At 34.9% G+C, this 25,511-nt stretch overlaps 1 protein-coding gene and 1 long non-coding RNA gene across 5 annotated transcripts in view; one reads left to right on the forward strand and one right to left on the reverse strand.

The window, feature by feature from the left end:
- The window catches only part of LOC144379829 (uncharacterized), a 487,118-nt gene that overhangs the window by 453,677 nt on the left and 7,930 nt on the right, over nt 1-25,511 (forward strand). The gene's annotated exons all lie outside the window — the stretch shown is intronic.
- CCDC102B (coiled-coil domain containing 102B) overlaps nt 1-25,511 on the reverse strand; it is a 191,855-nt gene that overhangs the window by 58,217 nt on the left and 108,127 nt on the right. For all 4 annotated transcript variants that reach the window (XM_078060182.1, XM_078060181.1, XM_036107921.2 and 1 more), the window contains exon 7: nt 23,998-24,106. In XM_078060182.1, coding sequence (XP_077916308.1) covers nt 23,998-24,106 — 109 coding nt within the window. The remainder of the gene's footprint in view (nt 1-23,997; nt 24,107-25,511) is intronic.

Raw genomic sequence — 25,511 nt, forward strand, 5'->3', positions numbered from 1 at the left:
AACCAGGCAACTTGTCACATCTCTGACTTCAGAAATATTTGCCATAATTTGCTTCTGGAAAATTAGCAACACTATATGTAAATATTCATTCTCCTACATTCAAATTAGCATGGAGTGGAAAATCTTTTTGAAGATGATTCTGGAAAACAAAAATATTGTGTAATTTACAAATAAAAATATTTTCTTACTCAGATCAAGTACTAAAGGAAAATTTCATTTCAAAAATGGCACAAAAATATAATCTAACACACCCTGTTATTTTGATTTTGCCTCACATTTTATCCTTCAAAATAATCCAAACTGATTAGGTAGTTTATTGCTTATCTCAAAGATCTGGCCTTTGTGAAATATTGTGTTCAATATTTACGTCAATATTATTAATAATACAACATAATTCAATCTCCTCAAACACCAAACCCATAATTTCTCCCATAACTCTCAAACGATCTTGCAGCTTCATTCATGGAAAAGCAGAAAAGCTATACATAGGAAAGATCTTCAACTTCTTGTAATGCAATCTACAAATTTTCATGCATCTATACAAATCTTTCCTTTTTTCCTCTTGTTAAAGAACTTAAATACCCATCCTAGAGTCAAACACTAATCATTCCATTTGCAGTCAGGATTTGGTACCTTTGGGGTACTTGGCTAAACTCATCTAAGAATTGTTCCTCTCCTGGCTTCACTTATTTGTGGAATTAAGGAATAGCATGGAGGACATTAGGAGAAGGAAGGGAAAAATGAAGGGGGGGAATTGGAGGGGGAGATGAACCATGAGAGATTATGTACTCTGAGAAACAAACTGAGGGTTTTGGGGGGGGGTTAGGGGGGATGGGTTAGCCCAGTGATGGGTATTAAGGAGGGCATGTATTGCATGGAGTACTGGGTGTTATACACAAACAATGAATCATGGAACACTACATCAAAAACTAATGATGAACTGTATGGTGACTAACATAATAAAAAAAAAAAATAGAATTGTTCCTCTCCTGGATTTTCAAGATCTCTTGGTTTCTTCCTCATCAACATTTAGTTGCTTATAGTTTCCATTTAGGTTGGAAAGCGAAGTTTGAGAGACCAAGTGTAGAAGATCCTCTCCCTTTCTCTCTCTCTCTCTCGCCCCACCCCCAACCTCTTTTCTGGTTTTGGAGTTTCCACTCCAGCTCTGTTTTCTCTTACTTTCAAGTGCCTTGGAAGACTGCTTACGTGCACGTTTTCCCCATGTTCCCCTCACTCATTCCTCCATTGGCTTTTGCTACACCCATTCCCAATACTTCCCAACACACAATATTCAACCTTGTCCTTAACTTGAATCCTTGGCAGAAATTGATTATTGTTAACAGTGCCTTTGTTCAAGCACTCTTTTCTTCTGGTTCATGAGAAGAAAGGTCTTCTTTCTTTGCAGTTTCCCTTTCTCTGTCTGCCTTACCTGGTGCTAATCCTCCAAACTGTCTTTTGTTTCTTTCAATATACCAACACTGGGGGATCCCATTTACTCCCATGACTTCCACCATCATCTCACTGTTCATTGTTCACATTTCTTTCTTGCATTCATAAACCCCAAATCCCACCAAACATTCTTACCTCAAGCTCAGTATACTCAGTATTGAATACATTGTCATTTCCTCTCAGGTTTCTTTTCCTCATGATATTCCCTCTTTGGTGAAAGGCAACCACATAGATAAGGTCAGAAATCCGTAACTTCTCCTTCTCTCTAACCCCCTAGTATCCCCATGGATTTCCAACATTCACTGAATCGCCAAGCATCACAATTTCTTTCATTTGTATATTTCTCAACTCTCCATATCCCCCAAACAAACTTAGGACACCTGATTATTTCTTTCTGGATTACCATGACCAATTCATAGAAGTTTCCTCAATAGCTGTACCCCCGAAATCTCTTCTTCACACTGAAAGCTGAGTCATTTTTTTGGTAATGTAATCAAACTGATGCTTGTTGACACACTGCAACGGCTCTTCCCATTGCCTTCATGTTGATGCATAAATGTCTAATTTGCCTCTTGGAATAAGTATTGAATATAAAATAGTACAGAGTCTAAGACCAAGGTGTTAGCAGTTAGGCAGGTTCTGGTGGCTATACCATATTCTTATGAAAGGTGAGGAAAGTAAGGAGGAAATGTGCCCAAATAGAAAGTGACCCAAAATGCAGTGGACCCAAGGATAGCTAACAACAAGGTGAAGGTTCCAAGTAACTTTAATTAACTCCAAGTGCACGGAGAAGCCTCCAAAATTTATCATAGCTACAAAAATTTTAGCCAAAATTATTTAAACTAAACTTTACCTAATTTCCTCCCTCAACCTTAAAGAATGGTTGTAAAGACACAAAACAATGTTTAACTATGATTAAAGCAAATTTTCTTCTATTCTCAAGTCAAAATAAAAACACTAAATAACTAATCTTAGTGGTGTTTAAACTGTTTTGCTCTCATGCTGGTGTATCCTTTACTTTTTTAAAAGATTTGACTAAATAGTATATTTATTTAGATTCAAAAAATGAAATTTCTGCTGAATGTTAAATATTTTAAATAAAATGGTTGCATCACATCTTACTGAATCTTAACATCTAAAAATCACAGAAATGTGACACTATCATCTATTCAAAAATTTGCATTAATTTCTTGAATTTTTATTTCTATTCTACCTTCCCCAGATCATCATACTGTAACATGTTTATATTTGAAAATGTTTCTACTCAATAAAATGCAATAAAAATACATATATAAAATATGTATGTATATATTGTGACTGTAAGGTTCCAAATGTTAAAACGTTTCTTTGGATTGAATTATCTCTACAATTATTATGGGTACATGGTTGCTTAAAAACAAGACAAGATAGCACATATTATGATAAGTAATTATTAAATATAAACTAATCATTTACTGGAAATGCATTTCTTAATGAGATGGAGAGATACATTTTTTCAATTAGCTTGTGTATCCATGGATGAAATTACTTATTGATAGAATGAAATAAGAATTATCATCAGTTTTCTATATTCTTTTTTTAAATGTAGGCACTAAGAAAGTTGATCACATGTTAATAGAAATGGAAGATGTTTTGTTATAGCAAAGGCATTGCTTGTGTTGTTTTTTAATATCTTTTAAGTGACAAAGCCACTTTTGATCTTATATCAAAATTAATTTTTTATTATCTATAAACTGACCAACCTATTAGGTCCTATTCCAGTATTTCTGTGGAAAAGAAAATCACAAATGACTTGAAATGACAAAGGTTTTGTGATCCATTGATTAGTTGGTTTCTCAACACTAATATTTCAAAATATCTCTATATTTGGTACTCCTGCATTTTCCCCACTCTGGTAAAATGTTCTAAAATCACATTTGGGTTGGGAGATAAGCATGACTTTCATGAGAAGTGGATGGAGGGTAATGTGGGAAAAGAGAACTCACTTGAAAAGTACAAAGTTCTTTAGGCAAATGGATTTTTGAAGACCACATATGAAAGGCTGGGAATCTGAAGTTGAAATCCATATAACTATCCCGTGGGGACCTGTGGGAAGATGGCAGTGGTGTGGTGGTGGTAGTCCTTTTAGGGTCTGCAAACCTCTCCATGAAAACAGGCAGCAATGACAATAACAAAATTAAAAGCTACGGAGGCCTACAGCAAAATGAGGTAACAAATTTTCCCTGCAAACCCTAAGACACAGGTGTGTTAAGACAATCCACTCAGCTTCAAGAACTGCAGAATAGCAGCATCTGTTTGAGAAAATTAAATGGAAGCAACATTCCCTGAGAACAGGAGAACCCCAAAATTGACAGCACACCTCCCCTAAAGTGTGTCAGGTCAATGTGAAAACAGTAGATGAAACTAAGGGAGTTTTACACATTCTAACTGGTGAGTGAGTGCAAGAGGCTCACACTGAAGTCCGAAGCGCAACAGTCTATATCCTCTATACTCCCCGAAACAAACAGACAAAACTTCCTTTAAAAACACATCCTAGGGGCACCTGGGTGGCTCAGTCAGTTAAGTGGCCTGACTCTTGATTTCAGCTCAGGTCATGATCTCAGGGTCATGGGTTTGAGCCCCGCATTGGGTTCCCTATTCAGCATTGAGTCCACTTGAGATTCTCTCTCTCCCTCTCTCTCTGCCCCTGCTCTCTCTCTCTCTCAAATAAATAAATGAAATCTTAAAAAAAAAAACAAAAAAAACAAAAAACCTGAATGAACTAAAGCGGGAAATGCTGAGAATAGAATCCATATGAAGGGAACAGTGGCAATAAAGGCAGAGTGATCCAGATAAATCAGTTAAGGAACAGAGTCAGGGGGGTTTGGAAAGGACAAGACAAAGTCATAAATTTAGGGCACTTTACACAAATACTGAGTAGTGAGCTCTAGGTGAAGCTAGAAAACACTTCTTCATCCACTCTCTTTCTATTGTAAGTACAAAAAAACCTAAATCTATGTAAGAATGAGTAACAGAAAAGGATCATATTTGAATCGTGTAATGTTATTATAGCGACAAAAGAATGAGCAGAATGATGCTCTTACAATGAAAGTATGCTATAGATAATGAGAAAATTCTAGAAATACATGCCCACTAGAGAAAAAGAAAACAAGAGTCAAAGTTTTCACTGTGACCTAAACAAAAATAATAAAATTATATAAAATATGAAAGAGCAACACACCCAGGAATTAGAGAAACTCAGAAATGTTACAGTACTAGGAAAAGAATTAGAAAGAAAAGAAAAAGTATTTCAGAATAAGCTCTAAGGAACATAAGAGCAAGTAAATGCAACAGATAATGTCTTAAGAGATAAGGTAAAAAGAAATAAGATGCTAAAAATCCAAAAGTAATCAAGATAAAATATTAAAAAGGATAACAGAAACTGACTGAGCAGAGTGACAAGGATGTAACATATTTATAAATTTTCCATTTTTTTCTACTAAAATTGCCTGAAATAGTGCCCTTCACTACAGCAATGCACTCATCCATACACAGACTGTGGTGTTAAGATATTTCCTGTTCTAAGAACCAGGAGTCTTTGAAGATGAGTCATGCCATTAAGTATATATCTTGCCATGCCATAGAGTAAGTAAACTATAAAAGATTACTGGGATTTCATCAAATATTCTCAGTTGCTAATATAAAAAAAAGTTTTGCTCTCTAAATATGCTACCTTTTGAATATCATTAAGGATGATAAGTACAGGTACTATAAAAAACATCCAGTAAGTTTAAATTCATGAATTTATAATAATACTTTAAAAACCTAATTTAATACTGGGCAATACTAGTGATCCAATTCATTATTTTGTAAATTGGTAAAGAAAGGGGAAAGTAATCTACCTTGTAACCCAACTATGTCTAAATGAACAAAATATTGTATGAGAGGAAGTTCTTTTTTAAAAATATATATATATATATATTTTTATTTTTAAGTAATCTCTACACCCAATGTGGCACTTGAACTCACAACCCCAAGATCAAGAGTTGCACACTCCACCAACTGAGTCAGCCAGGTGCCCCAGAGAGGAAGTTTTTTTTAATTAAATGTTCCAAATAGGGATACCTGGGGGGCTCAGCTGGCTAGGAGTCTGCCCTCTGCTCAGGTCATGATCCCAGGGTCCTGGGATGGAGTCCCACATCAGGCTCTCTGCTCAGCGGGGAGCCTGCTTCTCCCATTCTCTCTGCCTGCCGCTTCCCCTGCTTGTGCTCATTCTCTCTGTGTGAAAAAAATAAATAAAATCTTAAAAAAAAGTTCCAAATAATAACTTCAAAAGAAATAATATAATTAGAATATCACAATTTTGCAACTCCTAATTAATGGAATGAGCATCAGTCTATCAGCACCACAAAGAAACAAACGAATACCATGTGCTTTCTAATGAAGAACATGTTATCTAGGAGACAGTCTTGAAACTGAATCAAATCATACCTCCTGATCCAACTAACATTTAATAGGAAATACAGAAGACAGAGTAACATATTAAACCATATAATGTATAAATGCAATCTACAGAATCCAGAATAGAATCCTAAAAGATAAATAACTTATTTTTTAAAAAAATAAGCAAATTATAAGAAGGAAAAAAAAGAAAAAGTTGCACAAAAAAAAACCCTACATATTAAAGTGCACTTAAAAAGACATTCAATTAAAATGCCTAAGCTTTATTTGATTTTTGATTCAAATAAGTAAACTGTGAAAATAAAATTGACATTTCTTAGAAAATTGGAAATTTGAACACCAAATATTTGATATTAGCAAATTATTGTTAATTTTTTAGGTTTCAAAATGGTATTGCTATGTTTAACAAGAGTCCTTATGTTTTGAGATACATATAGAAATAGGTCCAGATAGAATAATACATAGTTGTAATGTGGATGGATTTGGTATGGGTAAAAATGATTAGCCAAGAGATAATCATTATTAAATATAGCTGATGGAAAAACTGGGGTTCATGATAGTATTATTTCTGTTTTTGTATATAATTGAGATTTTCTATAGTAAAAAGCTTAAAAAATAACAGTCCCTCAGCTTGTAAAATCTCTTACCCCTGTGCATGAGCATACTTGGAAAGTTGCCCAACTCTGGCTTATCTTAAAGTACAGGATCTATTAATCTACAATCTTCTTTCTGTTAGTAATTCAGGTCCAGAACCTGTATCTATTAAAGACATTAGATTTTCATATAGAAACTATGTAATATACATGTTACAGGAGGTGACTTTTTTCTTCTATATGTGGTCGTGAGGGTGCGGATGAATACGAACGGTAGTTCATCCAAGAGTAAATCAAGTCATAAGATTATAAATCAAGAGTATGAAAAATAACACATTTCTATTGTGTCCATTGGAAAGTATTCATTTTGAATACCACTATGCTGTAATATTACCTGACTCTCCCAACTGCATTAAAGTGCAGGCTCAGTACTCGCTTCAATAATCCAAGGTTATACATTTTACTGATACCTGATTTCTGTCCACAGAATCACTCAAAGGCCAGGGGAAAGCCAATTAGAGTCCCAAAGAATAATTTATTATTCTTAACGGATTTATCTACAAGGTTATCAAAGAATATTACACTGGTCAATGGAGGATTAATCATGACTTGAAGAGAATGTTCATCTGAGAAATTTAATTTGTATTTCATCAAGAAGTTAACTAGTATATATTTTAGATAAAACATCTAATAAAAGAGTACAATGAGGTGCAGTTCTTTGTGTGGATGTTTGTCAAGAGATGTTTATACAAACTTGTTTCATCAATAGAAAGAAGTTATTTTGCACAATGATTGATGAACAGGGAAATCAATCTCTTCCCTTTATTCCATGTTGCATCTAAAGGTATTGCTTTTTTTTCCCTCTTAACTTTTGATTTACCCATTTCTAACAATTTCAGGTACTAAATCACAACAAGAACAACAAAAATTGTACTTCTTAGTCACAGACTCCCAATAAAATTTCTAGCATTTTTATAAAAGGGTAACAGCAGAGTAGTTAAAAGGATACTAGAAAAACATCAGGAAGGTTGTGTTCTAGATCCGGTCCTACTAAAGCTCTTCTCTGACCTTGGATAATCAGACTTCTAGGCTTCAAATTACTTTGCTTTTCAGAAAAGGAGTAAGCTAGATTTTATTCTGTGTAATTTTCCAGGGTGAATACTATGTGAAAGTGAGAGACTGAAATTATATGTCTCTTGATAAATTAGCAAAAGGAAGAATGATTAAAAGGTTAGAAATTATGTAAAAAAATAAAATGTTACCTAAAAGAAGGTAATAACTTTTGTACTTTTTTTTAATCCAGAAAAGAAGAAAATATATTTAATACAAACATTATTATTTTAAAACAAGTCATCATGACTAACCAAAACACTCACCAAGCATATGTAAAACACATTCTAAATAAAAACTAACTGCTTTTTTCAAAGGCCATATGTAAGGGAAACAGGATGGAACATACTTCTAATATATGGTCAAAACAATAGTGACTGCAGATCAGGATAGAGTAGCAGAAACCAAATCTGCCAACACGAAACCACTAAAATAGCAAGAAAAATAGAGCAAACAACTATTGTAAAAACACCAATTATCAGGCAATTCCTAAGAAATGGAAAACAAAGAAAAATAGCCCTAAAATTGCTCATTTACTGCCTGGAGGGAATTTTCAGCTCATAGATTAGGAAGGAAAAGGAAGGTGGCCTCCCTGAGTTGAGGTGAAGCTGGGAACGAAGCGGGTTGAGGCTTAATGTGGGCAAGAGTTCCAAAAGGGTCCTAAGCAGAGGGAGAACCCTGGAGGTCTACCAAGTATTCACCAGGGTGGTGACCAGAGCATAATTTTGAGGAAACTTACCCCCAAAAGGATTAAAAGAAATAATCCCTACAATTGAAATAAGGCCAGTAATAATAATTCTTATTTCCAACTACCAGAGATAAACCTCACAATTCACCGCCCATTAGGTGAAGTACTCAGAATGGTTTTGCCTCTGGACTCAGTAGAAAAAATAACCATAGACTAAATGCTACTCTGCTCTCACCTAACCAGGCTTAAAAGCTTCATGACAACAAAGATAAAAATGTCTCCAAGTAATGGAACTAGGTCACAGAAAAAAGCTCAAAAATATTTTTTTAAATCTAAAAATATTCAGCACCCATTCAACAAGGTAAAATGCCTAACGACAGGAGTCCAATCAAAAATTACATGTCTTGCAAACAAATAGGAACTGATGACCCATAATGAGGAGCAAAATCATTCAATTGCAACTTGCATAGAAATAGTAAAAATGATAGAATTAAAAATGACCAAGAGGGCCTTAACCCCTCAGCTTGATTAAACTTTAGACAGGTTTATTTGTGATGACATGCTCTTTACTTTTCATTTTCTTAGTGTTTCTTTTGAAAACAACACCTGAAAAAAAAAAAAGAAAGAAAGAAAGAAAACAACACCTGGCAATTGTAAATTCCTTCTCTACTTCTTTGAGGTATAAATCTTCTCCCAGCCTTCTGCCAGCTTCCTAATCCAGGCATGTCTTTCTCTAGAAGCTGGGAACCATCTCTTATGAAATGTACCCATGAAGGAGATTGCACTCTTTTGCCCAATCTCTATGGGAGGGTAGAGGCCTAACTTCCATTGTGCTATTTAGCAAATACTGATAACCTAATCATAGAGAAGACCATCTGAACCCTCAGGAATGATCAAGGTGCTGGATATAGCCCACTAACCAAACTTCGTCTCTCAAAGCCCTCCAGTATATTTCCATTAGCTCACCACAACAGGACTACATGGGTGCTAATTAGCAAGCTCCAAGAGAACTTCAAGTGGCTTGATGTAATTGGAGTCCCTGAGAAAGGGCTGGGGACAAATATTTTAAAAAATGATCAAAAATTTTCCAAATTTAATAAAAGCCTAGATACACAGATTCAAGAAATTCCACAAACTCAAGTGGAAAAATATATAAAGATTCTATCAACACAGATCAAAATCAAATTGCTCAAAGCCAGTAATGAAGAAAAAGTCTTTTTTTCCCCCATCATTTATAACTATTCAAATGTCCTTTAAAGATCTTTTTTTTTTTTTTTTTTTTTTAAAGAGATTGATTTATTTGAGAGAGAGGAGAGGGGGAGAATGGTGCGGGGGGCGGGGGCACAGGGAGAGAGAAACTTAAGCAGGCTCCACGCTGAGCGCGAGCCCACTGCACAGCTTGATCTCACGGCCCTGAGATCACGACCTGAGCCAAAACCAAGAGTCTGACACTTAACCGACTGCACTATCCAGGCTCCCATAAAGGTCTTTTTAAAAAAATGCTGTCCAGTTTAGACACAATTGACATACAACACTGTGTAAGTTTAAGGTGTACAATGGGATGATCTGACACTCTTACACATTGTGAAATGTTTACCACACTGAAGTTAGTTGACACACCCTTCACCTCCTACTATTATCAAATTGCTGTTATTGTTGTTCTTGGGAAAATACTAAAGCCCTGTTCTTACAGCAACTTGTAAATATACAATCCAGCATCGCTAACTGTATTTACCATACTGCTTTCCCGCCAGCAATGAATGAGAGTTCCTGTTGCTCCTCATCCTTGTCAGCATTTGGTGTTGTCAGTGTTCTGGATTGTGGTCATTTTCCTAGGTGTGCAGTGGTATCTTACTGTTGTTTTAATTTTCATTTTCCTCATGATATAGGATGTGGAGCATCTTCCTATATGTTTATTTGCCATCTGTATATCTTCTTTAGTAAAGTGTCTTAAGTTCTTGGCCCATTTTTAAATCAGGTTGTTTGTGTTCTTACTGTTGCATTTTAAGAGTTCTTTGTGTATTTTGGATAATTAGACCTCCTAATATTTTTTTTCTAAATGAGGTTTCCATAAAAAAGATCAGCATAATGTTTATGTCTTTATTGAGTTGTGGCAGGAATAGTGGCTGAGATAGCAAATTACAGAACTGTATTCAAAAACCAACATAAAGTGGAAGAAGCCAGTCAAAATTCCATTTATATGAAATGCCCAGAATTGGCAAATCTATAGTGTTCAATTGGATTAGTGATTACCTAAAGCTGTGGTGGTTGGAGGGCCATGCTAATGGACAGAGGTTTCTTTTTTGGACTGATGAAATGTTTTAAAGTTGACTGTGGTGATGGTTATACAACTCTGTGAATACACTGGTACTGAACTGTACTCTTTAAGTGGATGAGTTGTACAGTCTGTGAATTATACTGCAATAAAGCTGTTGAAAATATGTAAAGAGCAAAGATTACTTCCTTGAAAGAATCACAGCAATTATGGCTTCTCCTTTAATTTTAAAACGCAAAGAGCTTCTGTTAGGAGCATTCTTAATGAAACTACCTGAAGCACAAAATGAGCTTCCACCTCTTAATTTGTCTCATTGGCATCCCTATCTGAGGAAGAATTAACAAGCCTACTCACTCACTTCTCTGTGCATTTCATTACTTAACATTGAAATTGTGGTTCAAAGTGAATTTGATACTTCCCAAACTCTCTGTCAATATTAAAATAGAACTTAAACTTATGATTTAAGTCTAAAATGCATGCAATGCTGTTTCCTTTTTATGTAAATAAGTTACTCTTGGAAACATTCCATCTTATATAATTTTTCACTAATTTGGTGACTTGAAGTTGGTTAATGCATTCCTCCTCTCCCCTAACATATGGCATTTTTGAAATCTTTGGAGATAAGAGCCTGACCTGTGCAAACCCTTCCCATGACCAAATAGCTGACAATCCACTTCTCTTCTTTGGGATATTGTGTCTTTTTGTGTAAACAGTGCTATATGTAGAATCAGCAAAAGCCACCTCTATACAGTGGCGGGGGAGGGGGAGCCAGAACAATGGAAAATAGGCCAAAAGCAAGGGGTTGGAATCCTCCAGCAACTCTCCTTTCCTTGCCCTAAAACATTTACCACCCTCATTAAGTCCATTGCAAGTGTCTTTTGACCGCTTCTCACTGAGTCAGACTCAGGTAGTGGAAGGTGTCTCGGTCCTGAAGGTGATTATTCTCTAGGTGAAGAGATAAAAAGCAAGCAGGCACTTATAATAAGTCATAAAATAATAGTGTGGACACCAGGAAATCACACTATGCAGAAGAAAGCCATCTGCTGGAATTTTGGAGGTTGAGCTAAGGGAAAGCAGAGGAACATGAGTAAATTCAGGTTTTATAGAGGCTGATTTTTTTTTTTTTTTTACAACTGGGGACAAAGCACAATCAGGAATAAAAGTAAACAGTTATTTAGAATGAGGAAACAACATTCACAAATTTTGGAAAGCTGACATATACCATAATATATCATAAAATCCTGAAAAATAATATAAAGGTCTGGGAATAACTACTAAATAACAACTAAAAATTTTTCCTAGACTTTTGACTGTATACACTGTCATCAACTTTTATTATGACAGTGACTGTGTAACATCATTTTTAATAGAGGGTTTAGTCTTTCTTCCAGAATAGTTGGTCAGTTTTTTGTGAAATAAGTTTAGATAAATAAGCTCACAGGATAACACACAAGCCTATTTGCTGTTGGGAATATTCACTTTTTCAAACTTGTACCCCACAAATATAGGTATCCTAAAATTTATCTTTTATATGATTTTCTTTTTTTTTTTTTCAATTTAAAAGTATCAAGTATGTTTCTGAGAGGTGAGAACTTCCATACTAACTAGGTATACATAACAAACACATCCAAAAATATATTCCACCATATATAAACTGTATGTATCCTCAATTCAATTTCAACTTGGTAAGACCCCAAATATTTCCACAGCTACTTCGTGTCCAAGATTGAAGAGGACAAGAGTGTTGAGGACAAATTCAGAGTGGAAAGAGGTAGAGGTTTAAATAAGTCTCAATTATTTTATTTTTGCAAATTACACAAAAATATATGAACATATTTACATCTTGCTAGGATGGCTTGCTAGGTCCTAGAAGGGGTCCATGTCAGGGGCATGGAGCTGAAACTTCTTCAGCTTATCTGTACAGCGGCCTTTGCAGAGAAGGAACCATGCTCCTTCTCCTTTGTAGAACTGAAAGGAGTGTATGTAGTTCAAAACACTAAATCACCAAGTAACAAGTATCTTTCTTTTAGCACAGTATTTTCTCTACAATACATAAAGAAATTATTTTTAAGTCAATCTACCAGTCAATATGAAAAATAAGGAATGTATACATTCCATTTCATAATTTATGTTACTAACTAGGAATGCATGTAACTGTTTCAGTTACATGTATCAGATCATCAGATGGAAAGAAACCAGGACTTGCAGTGAGTAGATCTGGTTAAGCTATGGGTTTTTCAGTGAGGCTGGTATATTAGTCAGGGTTCATCAGAGAAACAAACAGAAGATATATATCATTCTTACTTTATTTTATATTACATTAAAATCTTTCCATTTATTTTTACATTTTATTTTTTTTTCCCATAAAGATACTTATCATGAGGAATTGGCTCACATGATTTATGGAGGCTGACAATTCCCAATTTCTGCAGTTGGCAAGATGAAGAGACCAAGGAGAGCCAGTGGTGAAAGTTCCAGTCCCAGTTAAAGACATGAGGACCAGAAGAGCCCTTGGTAGAGGTCCAGTCTGAGACCCACAGGCTTGAGACCCAGGAAGAGCTGATGTTTCAGTTCAAGTCTAAAATCAAGAAAAAACTGATGTCCTAGCTGGAAGACAGTCAGGCAGATGGAGTTCCCTCTTGGTTGCAGGAGGGTCAGCCTTTTTGTTCTATTCATGCCTTCGGCTGATTAGATGAGGCCCACCCACATTAGGAAGAGCAATCTGCTACTGATCCAAATGTTAATCTCATCCAGAAACACCCTCAGAGACACACCTAAAACAATGTCTGATCAAATATCTGGGTACTCAGTGATGAGTAAAGTTGATCAGTAGCATAAAATGAATGATCACAATTGGTTTTGAGGCTCTCAATGGTCCTCCCAACCCTGCTCTGAGATCTAATACTTTACAGCAGCGATCTCAATTTGGGGTGTATATCAGAATAATGAGCTTCTAAAAGTACAGGTACATGATAAGCACTCCTAACTAATTAAATCAAAATGTCCAAAAAGAGACCTGGAGATAGATTATATATATATATATATATATAAATTCCTTTCAGGTAAATCCTATGGATTCTGCTAATTCAGTACAACTACATTAAAGGATTATTTACTTTTTTTTTTCTAAAGTTCAGATTATCCATGGGAGAACCCTTATGAGATTCCACTGGCTCCTCATTTCATCTACATTAGAAGAAGTTTTAATGTGAATATATAATTATATCTTCCATTGTCTTTGATCACAACTTCAGAACTGTATTACAAAGGAAAATTGCCTCATGAGACAACTACACATTCTAAAGTGCATCCCAAAGAATACTCTCTATTCCAGTTTGTCATCTGTGTCTTTTCAATCCTCCCATATGATCCCTGTTAAAATACCAGCTAAAGGAGCCTTCTGTATCTAGGATTTCTTAACCCTCATTAAAACTACTGATACTAATTAGAATGCACTACAGCCCTGTAGAGGAGTCAGTGGTGCTCTGAGTCTCCACCACATGAATAGCCCCTTCTCATCAGAAGAGCTCACCTGAGTTCCTTCCACATAACTTGCCGTACTCTGAGCTGCTACCCTCTCCTTTGAATGCTGCTATCTAGAGGGTGGTCATGATCTATGAAATAATCTAAGGCAGGAACTCATTTCAGCAGGGGTAATAATTAAATGAAAAGAGAAGGACAACCACACAAAAACCTGCACCCAAATGCTCATAGCAGCCTTATTCATAACTGCTAAATCTTGCAAGTAACCAAGATGTTACTATATGACATTCTGGAAGAGGCAAATCTATGGAGACAATATAAAGATCAGTGGTTGCCAAGGGTTAAGGGAGCAAGGAAGGATAAACAGACAGAACACAGCAGATTTTTAGAACAGTGACAGTAAAAATACTCTGTGTGATACCATAATAATGGATACATATTATTATACATTTGTCTAAACCCACACAATTTACAACACCAAGAATGAACCCTAGGGTAAATGATGAACTGTGGGTGATTATCATGTGTCAAGGAATGTAGCATTCTGGTAAGTGATGTTGATGATGCAGGAGGCTAGTATGTGTGGGGGCAGGAGGTATATGGGAGAACAGTTTAAGGATTCCTCAAAAAATTAAAAATATTGTCATGTGATCCAGCAATCCTACTTATGGGTATATATCCAAATAATTGAAATCAGAATCTCTCAGAGATACTTGTTCATGTTCATTGCAGCATTATTTACAGTAGTCAAGATATGGAAACAAAAATACATTTACAGATGAATGGATAAAGAAAATACTGGTATATACATATAGTGGAATATCATCTAGCTTTAAAAGGAAGGAAACCCTGCCATTTGCAACAACAGAGATGAACCCTACAGGAAATCATGCTAAGTGAAATAAGTCAGTAACAGAAAGACAAATATTGCATGATTCCACTTATATGAAGTATCTAAAATAGTCAAACTCATAGAAACAGAATAAAATGGTAGTTGCCAGGGGATAAAAGAGAGAGGGAAAGAGGGAATTGTTTTTAAATGGGTATAAAGTTTCAGTTATGCAAGATGAATAAGTTCTAAAGATCTGATGTGCACTATAGTATTTACAGTTAATATGGCATATGCACTTTAAAACATATTAAGAGGACAGATCTCGTAGTAAGTGTTCTTACCACAACACACACACACGCACACAAAGAATACAAGATAATTTCAGGAGATGATGGATATGTTTAGTACCTTGGTAGTGGTGATGGTATCACAGATGTATGCATATATCCAAACTCATCAAAATGTATACATTAAATGTATTTTTGCATATCAATTATACCCCAATAAACTAAAAAAATTTCATTAGAAACACTTGGAATTCCCCAAAAATGCAACCTCCAAACCCAAAAAACTCAAACTTCTAACTCTAGAATCCTTATCTTTAAATTATATATTTGAAAAAAATTTAAAAAGCATGTTTCTAAATTTAAAAATGATATGTAATGCATATGAAAAAATGGACAATTTAAAATATATCATTTCAGGTTTTTTGTATCATACAGAATTTTTTAAATGGCATACCATACATTCTTCTTCTAGATCAGGTTTTTTCATTCAGTTGTATACAATCAAATACGTTTGGTGTCAGTACATGGTAGGGGTGAATTGGGCACACACTTGTGGAAGGGAAAAGATGGCAGGTATCTTTGTTCAATCTTCTTTGCAACATGAAAACTGCTCCTAAAGGTAAGAATATTAATGCTCTTTACTGAAAGGAGGACTCTTATCTCCAGAATGGTCCTAACTGAATGTCCTTGTATAGAGCCTTCTTATAGAAAAAGGTAAAATAAGAATCTTTAGATATATGAGTCATGCATTGCTGGAAAATGTCCTGTCAACTCGGATATAAAATAAAGATGTTTCATAGACCAACTGTCCTCACTCTGTGGAACCACTGTGTAACCCAGAGAACTTATCTTTTTTTTTCTTTTTGACCCACTTTTATCATTACTCTCAAACTATTAATTTCTATAAATATCAACTGATTCCTTTGTGTTATGTTTTAATTTTTAAAATAGTATTGCTTAACTTAAATAGATGTTGAAACCTCTGATTTCAACCTGTCCTTTTCTTCATATCTAGCTGTAGGTATATCTATGCCTATCTATATCTTTATATCCACAAGCAAAGTGGGTTCTGAACAGCCTAATTTTCTTTCATAATTCTTATAGTAGCCTTCGAGCTAAGTCAGTCGTCACAGTGTTCTGAGCGTTACCTTGGCAATGTCTATAAATTATCCACTAGTAGTTCAATTAATTCTGATTTATGTAATTTAGTGCTTATATTATTCTTAATTAGGTTTGTTTAAAAGGTCTTGAAGGCACTTATATCAGCAAACTGGTGTCCCATATGCTTCATTGTTCTTATATATTTATAGAATTCTAATACGGTATTTTATCTGCCTCACTCTTTGGCCTGATAAGCTAATTTGTGTCTTGCAAAGAACAAACTGAACAGATTTTCATGACGGATAGGATGTTAGGGGTGAGGGTTCACTCCAGTGCCCTGGAAAATCTAAAATCCTCAGGGATGTACAGCCTCATCAGGCTAATACAAGACAAGTCTAGGATTCCCCCTACCCTTCTTACACTATAGCTGCAGTGATCATTCAGAAATATAAGCATATAGAGCCACAGAAAAAAAGGGTGGGTCAGCACAAATTATAATAACGTTTGTTCAGCACTGGCTAGAGGGAGATGAATAAAGCAGACGTGATATATATTACCATGAAGCCGACAGTTCGAAGGGAAAGGCATATAGTAAACAAACACAAAAATAAGTACACGTTTTGAAAAGGTCTTTTAAAATCTTGCATATTTCTTTGAAGGAAAACAGTAAAGGAAGCATTTTTTGGACTGAAACCATTCCTCTTTATGAAGCGATATGTAAACTGAGGTTAATGGCAAGATGTGACTGGCCGGTAGGAGGTGAAAGCATTTTGTGTGACTGTTCTAGACAGAGAAAAGAGCAGGGACCAAAAGGTACTAGTGAAGGTTCTCCAAAGAAAAAGAAAAAAAAAATAAATATAAACATAAACACACATATATAGATGAGAGACAGAGAAAGAGCGAGAGAGATTTATTACGGGAATTGACTCATGGGGTTATGGAGGCCAAGAGGTCCCAGGATCTGCAGTCTGCACGCTGAAGAACCAGAAGAGCCAGGGGAGTAAATTCTAGTCCAAGCCCAAAGAGCTGAGAATTAGGAGCCAAAGGTAAAATTCCCAGCCCAAGTCTGAAAGCCCAAGAACCAGGAGTGGCGACGTTTGGGGCAGGAGGAGATGGATGTCCCAGCTCAAGCAAAGAGCAAATTCACCTTTCCTCTGCCTTTATGTTCTATTCAGACCCTCTGTGGATTGGTTGATGTCTGCCTACACTGGGGAGGGGGATTTTCTTTACTCAGAATACCCATTCAAATTTTATTCTCTGCCAAAAACACTCTCAAAGACCCACCAGAAATGTTTACCAGAGACAGGAGCAACCCTTAGCCCAGGTAAGTTGACATATAAAATTAACCATCACAATTAACCATCACATCACAACCATTTGTCAGCTTGGCATCCATATGCATCTCTTAAAAACCACACTTAATCTTCACATAAAGACAAAAACAAGGTCTTAATTCCATCTAACATGATACAACTTTTCTGCATAGAACTGAAAATGCACTAATCCTTCTTCAGAAAAGGAGGTAAAGTCCCTGAGTAATGTTTACTCTTCTCCTGATATCCCATAAGTTAAATACTCTGAAGTAAAATTAATAATGCTTAAATACTGATATTAAAGCAATACATCTTATGTTAATGATAGGGAATCAGAGAGGAAAGAAAACAAAGATATAGATAAACAGTGTTGGTTTCTGCTGGCAGACAGAGGGATAGGGAGAGAGACAGGCATATTCACAGCAAAACAAGGAAGAAATACTCATGACACTTACAGTCCTCATTTCTGTAATTGGCCACCTGGTTTTATCTCCTTCAACCATTCATTCTGTGTTCCCTTTGTCTTCAGCAAGCACCTAGATGGTCATGATTCTTTACCTGGTGGGATGACCCAGACCTTCATTCCTGAAGGCTCAGGACCATTACTAATCCTGCCTGCATTGGATTGTTGTAGTTTTCCACCAACCTAATCACAGAGTATGGTAATACTAAGACTCCCTAAGGGATCTCCTGCATTCCCGATACAATCTTCCTCAGCTCCATGGGGGAGCACCAGTCCAAATTCCCCCGGTAGTCAGGATCAATCACCCCAGCCAGCACAGGAACAAGTATCCACCAGTTGATTAAAAAAAAAAGTGAAATCATGTAGACTATGGTAAATAGTAAAGGGAGGGGAGCTTTTTTCTCTACTCAAAGCAGCCATCCCTGTGGATGGCCAGCTATTTGCCTACAACTCCAGGTGTCCCTCCATCTATTATTCTTTCCTTGCCAGGAGGAGGAGGAGTTATTTCACTGGTGAATTTAAAGGGGAAATTGGGCACCTGGAGCTCTACTCCTTTCTCTCCCGTTCTTTGGGTAAGAGAGATCTGCAAGAAACATACCTTCCACAATCTTTCTCAAACACAAAGGCTGAAGAGTAAAAGGGTCTCACATGAAAAATAGCTTTCACTTGTCCAGCTCATCTGTGGGGATATAAGTCAAACTTTTTAATATGGATTTTAGGATTAGGAAGCTCACTTTCCCTTACATATGTCTTATCAGTAACAATGAAGGTAATATATTAATTAATATATTTATTAATAAGATAACATATTAATCAGTAAATGTTACTAATTATGTAATATATTGATTCCTGCAGCAGAAAACTGGTTAGATGGTTACAAAATTCATTTTCTCTTTCTTTTTAAGTATATAGCTTGAATACATCTCCCAACATTCCTTACAATTAGGTGTCACTATGCAAATGAGTACTTGCCTGTGGGTTATAAGTGGAACTAAGGTACACTGCCCCCAAGCCCAGAGCACAAAGCCCCATATGATCCCCATTCTCTTTTCTAATCTTGATCAGATACAGAGTGTTCATCTCAGCTGCATGACCTCTGAGAGCCCAGGGCACAGTCACTGCATAGAAGGAGAAGGCTACCCTCCAAACACATGTAGGGCATACATGTGAGTCAAAAATAATCATCTGTTGGGTCCTATCCACTGAAATTTGGGGCACTGCTCATTAGAGCAGTTTAGGGTAGAAAAGAGTGGTATCATTATCAGACATCCTTTGAATTGTCAACATCTGGTGGTTTAACCAGGTGGATTTAAATTTCCTTAGACTTCCAATTACCTGGAGGGCAGCTATACTCTAAGTAAAAGGGAAGTCAATGAAGTGTTTGAAGCAAGGGTGTAATATGATCCAGTTTGTGTTTTTAGAAATATCACTCTGATTGCTGGATGGAAAAATAAAAAGTTCAACAGTGATGGATAAGAGACCTGGCAGGAGGGGGCAAAGTAGGAGATCTGATGGTTATGACTGGGAAAGTAGCAGAGATGGAAAGCAATGGTAGGAGCTACAGTTTAGGGTTAGAACTGATAAGATATATTAACAATTTTGGTCATTTCTATGGAGTAATTTCTTTACGCCACAAAAATAGCAAAATGAGAGAGTTTTAAACTAAGTTTTGAGCTCATAACAGTACTAACACTTCGCCATCCACCTATTTCAAATAAGTATCTTCGAGGATCTTTTCCTTATGCATGCATAATAGCTGTCATATTGGCAAGGGAAAGAAAAGCAAAAATAAACTGGGACTACATCAAAATAAAAAGCTTCTGCACAGCAAAAGAAACAATCAACAAAACTAAAAGACAACCTCCTGAATGGGAGAAAATATTGCAAATAACATACCCAATAAAGAGTTACTATCCAAAATAAATAAAGAACTCTTACAACTCAACACCAAAAAAAAAAGAAAAAAATTATAATAATAATCCAATTAAAAATGGTCAGGAAACATGAACAGACACTTCTCCAAAGAAGACATACAGATGGCCAACAAACATACGAAATAATGCTCATATCACTCATCATCAGGGAAATGCAAATCAAAGCCACAGTGAGATACACCTCACATCTGTCAGAATGGTTAAAATAAAAAAGACAGGAAATAACAAGTGTTGGCAAAGATGTGGAGAAAAGGGAACCCTCGTGTATTGTTGGTGGAAATGTAATTTGGTACAGCCACTGTGGCAAACAGTATGGAGGTTTCCCAAAAAATTAATAATAAAAATACCATATGATACAATAATTACACTACTGGGTATTTACCCAAAAAATGAAATACTAATTCACAAAGATATATACATCCTTCCATCTACTGCAGCATTACTTACACTCACCAAAATATGGAAGCAACCTAAGTGTCCACTGACGTAATCCTTTAAAAAGTGAAGGTATCTTCAACCAAACTTCAAGTAAAAAATAAATAAAAGAAAGAAAAATTTAGAAAAAATCTTATTTCTGAAAAAAATTAAAGGTAATAGTGTAGAATTTTAGCTACATATAATCCTAATTCTAACCTTCTATTTCCCCAAAATCAGAAAGGTGTTTTGAGGTATTTGAGATAAGGCTTTATTGACTGCCCTTAGTGCCGTATATGGCCCCACAAAGCTTGTCTCTGTATTTAATATAAATATTACAAAAGAACATTGTAAATTATAAATTACTAGAAACAGTTATTATCACAAAAAGATAGAAGATTCCTCGATAAAATCCTTAAAAAAATTCCAGTAAGAGTACAAAACTTTCAAAGACAAATTACATTTCATTTTTAAAGTTACATTTCATTTTTCAGTTTGAGACCAATTTTAAAATGTTAGCAGTATTCTCCATATATGGTAAGATATCTTCCATTATGGAAAGAATCAGAGTCATTTATTGTTAAAGCAAAAGTACCATAATTATTTGTAATCCATATTACTTCCATAAATATTCGATTCTCTAGATCATGAGGTTTCATGAAAATAACCATTTCAAAAAATTGGAATTCATATTGTAATTCCAAATCAGTACTTACACATGTGCAAATGAAAAGCTGAATAAGTATTAAATTTAGCATGGGAACAGCATTTGGAATATCATTTCTACTACTCATTGTCTTGGTTGTGTTTTAAAATACGTATTAGATTTTACAGTTAAGTTCTTATATTTACTCTTCGCTAAATGTCAGTGATTTAAGAATGATTTCCCTCTAAAGATGCCAGATTTTCAAATACATTTTTAAAAACCGTGGTCTATTAAGCACATCTGTTTCCATCTCTAAAAATTGCTAATCTTTCTATCAGCAGTTCCTAGCCAGGCATGTATTTGCTTGTAACAGTTTCAGGCATCTAAAACAGAATTACATTTGTATTCAAAATTTTTTTATAGATGAGGAGCTACAGTGAAAGTGAAGGTCATTTATCATAATTTTTGAGGAATGGAGTAAAAAAGAGAATTCACATGAAGTTCCAAAGGATACATCATGACAAATTTCCAGACTGTCAATCAACTGAATAGAAACTTTGAATATTTTACACTTATAATTACTCTACAATGCCATCTTAAATGTACCACAAAATTCTTCTTGTTCTAATCTATGATAAAACAAAGTATACATAAAAATTACGTGACAAAGTATTTTTCCTTATTCAGTTTTTAAGTATTTTCAAATGTTCCACAATATTTTATAAAATAATTTAAACATATGTGCATATCACATCTCTTCAAAAAGGCTTTAAAGATTATCACAAATTCCATTTTTAGGGAGTAGAAAGAGATTTTAAAAAGTAATCTCATATAAATAAATCAAATAATGTTTTTTCTTTTTCTCTGTTAAAATTAACTTTCCATCATCTACAGTAAAACTTTTTATTAATTGTCACTTCCACTCAATGTTCAAATTTGTAGTCCATTGAACTGAAACATGTGCTCAAAGTTTAAATAGTTGAACAAATTTTTCACAACAATGTTGAGGTTTCCCCTGTTTCAAAACCTCTATAATTTTATCGAGTAAAAGGATCACATATGTACTAATACATATTTCTGTATGTGTATCAAATGTAGACCTATTTTACAGTGTAAAATGCTATATTGGTTTTATTTTTTCTCATCTGTAAAGCTTTGTTAAAGTAGACATGTTCCCACTTAATGTCCAAAATATCATCTTTGAATATAAAACATTAAACATTTAAAATATACATATCCTTTGTAAACCAACTCAAAACCATGCCTTTTTTCAAAAACAGTTGCTACATAAATGTTAAATTACTTGGAAAAAAAGCATTAAGAAACTAATGTTGTCAAGTCTGCAGTGTCCACTAGTGGCAAGAGAGAGTAAATGCACATTTATTTTAAATTTAAAACTCATTCTATCTTCAGTATTAGTTTTCTCAATCAAATTTAGAGCCCATTAAATTATAGGGGCAAATATACATACACTCTAAATATATATAATTCTTGTATTCTGAACTGTTTTCCTGTATAACATTAATTTACTGTCCTTGTTCACACTCAGAGACATCATGTTCAGTTAGGTACCTGTGAATATAAATGCTATGAATCCGTATATAAATGCATGTGTATATGTACACACACATACATTGTGTACACATATATACATATACCGAAAGCTTGAGCTAAAAACAAAACAACTCTGGCAATCTAACGTGAATCTATAAAGGAGAGGTAAACTTTATGTGGCTTGTTAGCTTTGTTTAATTTAGCCCTCATTGAGAAATGTTCTCAAACTAACCGTCTGTGGCTCTCACTGAAATGACCTTTTGTTAATAAATTATTTTTAAGCAGGAGATATTTGCTTAATAATATTAGGAAAAGCTCTCCCTCATTTTAAATCTCAGGGGTCCACTGTGTAACATAGCTGACTATTTCTGAGCCAGTGCATGATCATTACTATACTCCACGGACGTCAGAACGCCTACATATGACTCCTAAGTCAGGCTTATGCTGGCAACTAAGGTTCGTCATGTGAGTTCAACAAAGGTAATGACTCTAAACTTTACCACTTGCTGGAAACAAACCTGAAGCAACATTAATATGGGATTTCATAAACAAAGAGAAATACTGCTTACCACGTTTTTTAACAACGGATGGAATAGTGCTTTTGATTAAGGCACAATTACATACTTGATTTAGAGACTCACCTTCTTTTAGACAGCTGGTCAGCATACATATGCTTTGTATGCATGGATATATATGTGTGTGTGTGTGTAGATATATGCATGTAATATATAACGTATAATACATAGTATATAATTAATGTAATACATATATAAATAAACACCCAACTAAATGTTGACTCATTTGAAGCATTTGGCTTGTCATCATTTTGTCAGGATTTTTCTTTTCTTTGCTCATTATTCTATCCCACATGCTTACCTAGAACAATGCTTTGGTACACACAAGATGGGCAATTAATATTGTTTTAACAATGAATATTAATAAATCATTGAAATGGGAAAGGTTCGTGACAGAATTTTATTGATGAAAATGCGAAGGAAAAGTATAAAGGCAAGTCGCTGATCCTGAATAATCCATAAAGCCAATATGAAAAGAACCTAGGTGCACTTGAGATATATTGGTATTTTCATACTGCCACACAAAAGAATAAGATAAAATTGTTTATTATAAGTGCTATGGTATAATGACCTCTTTAGCATTCCCCTCACATGTGCCTGGAATGGATAGTTAATTGTGTAATGTTGATCATTAAAAATATGTGTTATTTAGAACAAGATTTCTTATGGGTTGAGTTTGACTGAGTTCACGAACATGTGAGTTAAAATATCCCTCTTGTGAAGGAAATTCAATTTTTTACTTTTCCTCTTGTCTATGGAGCTTTCTGCCTACTAGGTTACACATCTGAACAGAGAAAACTGTCAGTTTCATTTCTTCCTCTACATAGTATGCCTCCATACCTCTTTCAGACTTTTTGGCTTTGATTCTTTCAGTTCTTCATATTTCCATTTCCATACAGACAAAGCTGACTCCAGTCGTTCTATTTCTTTTTCCAAAGATGAGCGCATTCTAAATAAAGAATTAAAAGCAAAATAGACTTACAATTTAAAAATAATTTTAGGAACACATTCAATTTTTGATTTCCTATTTTCCTTATTTTTATACTTGTATATGACCTTTATAATCACAGGAAAACTTTCCTAGCTTATTAAAAATTACAAATATTGAATAAAACGGTTTAATTTGTTATTCTGTCAATTAGCATTAGAGTAGGTTAAACATATGACTTTGCCAGGATCAAAATATTTGACTTTCTACCTGCTTTCTCCTGTATTATTCATGCATTTCTCTCATTCTCTTACTCATATTGTTTCCCTCCTATATAAGGAAACAATATGAATATGAATATATATATATTTCTAATTTTAACATGGCTTTTATCCAACCTCATACTGTGACTATATATGAATGAAGAATCCTTTGATATGAAAGAGAATGCCAAGGAGTCTACATAATAATTTAAGAAATCAATCATTTACTGGGGATATAAAAATACTTTTTAAAAAATATTTGCAGTTTTGTTTTAATGAAGCAATTTCACTGGGATCTTTATTTAAAATAATTGAAATTAATTTATCCATTTGTACAACAAATGACAGAGTTAGGATTGAAATCCAGTCCTTTAATATCTCAATTATTGATTTTTGTGTATGCCCATATGTCTATCAGAGTGAGTCACTGAAAATAATTGTTTACTTCTGGTTGTAATTAGCATATATCGACCTTTGCAGATGGCCAATCCTCATCTGTGTGCTGCATCAGATTATTGTTAAAAAATGCTCAATCTCTTTTCTCTACTTCAATGGGCAGAGCTGCTTTCCCCAACCCTTGTTTCTAGGCTTTGACAATGGGATACTAGCAGATATGACAGACCTAGATGTTTGAAAAGAATCTGTGTGGTTGGGCTTCTTCTCTTATGTCTCAGCCATCACTGTAAAAAGAGTTTCCCTGAGGAAATGCTGTCCCCAAATAAAAACATAAAGCAGATCTGAGCCCAACCTTACTATGGAGACAAGCCGAGCTGGCCCACCCTTTTTGTATCCATACGGGCAAAATATATCACTGTTTTAGGCAACTGAATTTTATGGGTTGTGTGTGTGTGTGTTGTTCTGTTGAGTTTTTTTCTGCAGCTAAAGATAACTGACAGAAAACAATACTTAAAAGGGGAATGCTACAGGAAAAACGGTGATAAAACATAAGCAGCTGGAAAAATGGTGATATGTGTTATTTAGTGGTGAAACACATGACAAAATCATCACTTGCAGTGTTTTGGAAAATGGAAAATGCGCCTGACATCACCAATGGAATGCTAGTGGGCATGATGTGGCTGAGCCTTCCAAGTGTTTATGCAACTGGTTTTACCTTCTTGTATTTTGGCCACAGCAATGAGAAGTACATAGCAATGCAGACTCAC

Source organism: Halichoerus grypus, chromosome 13 (genome assembly GCF_964656455.1).
Source record: "Halichoerus grypus chromosome 13, mHalGry1.hap1.1, whole genome shotgun sequence".
NCBI lineage: Eukaryota > Metazoa > Chordata > Mammalia > Carnivora > Phocidae > Halichoerus > Halichoerus grypus.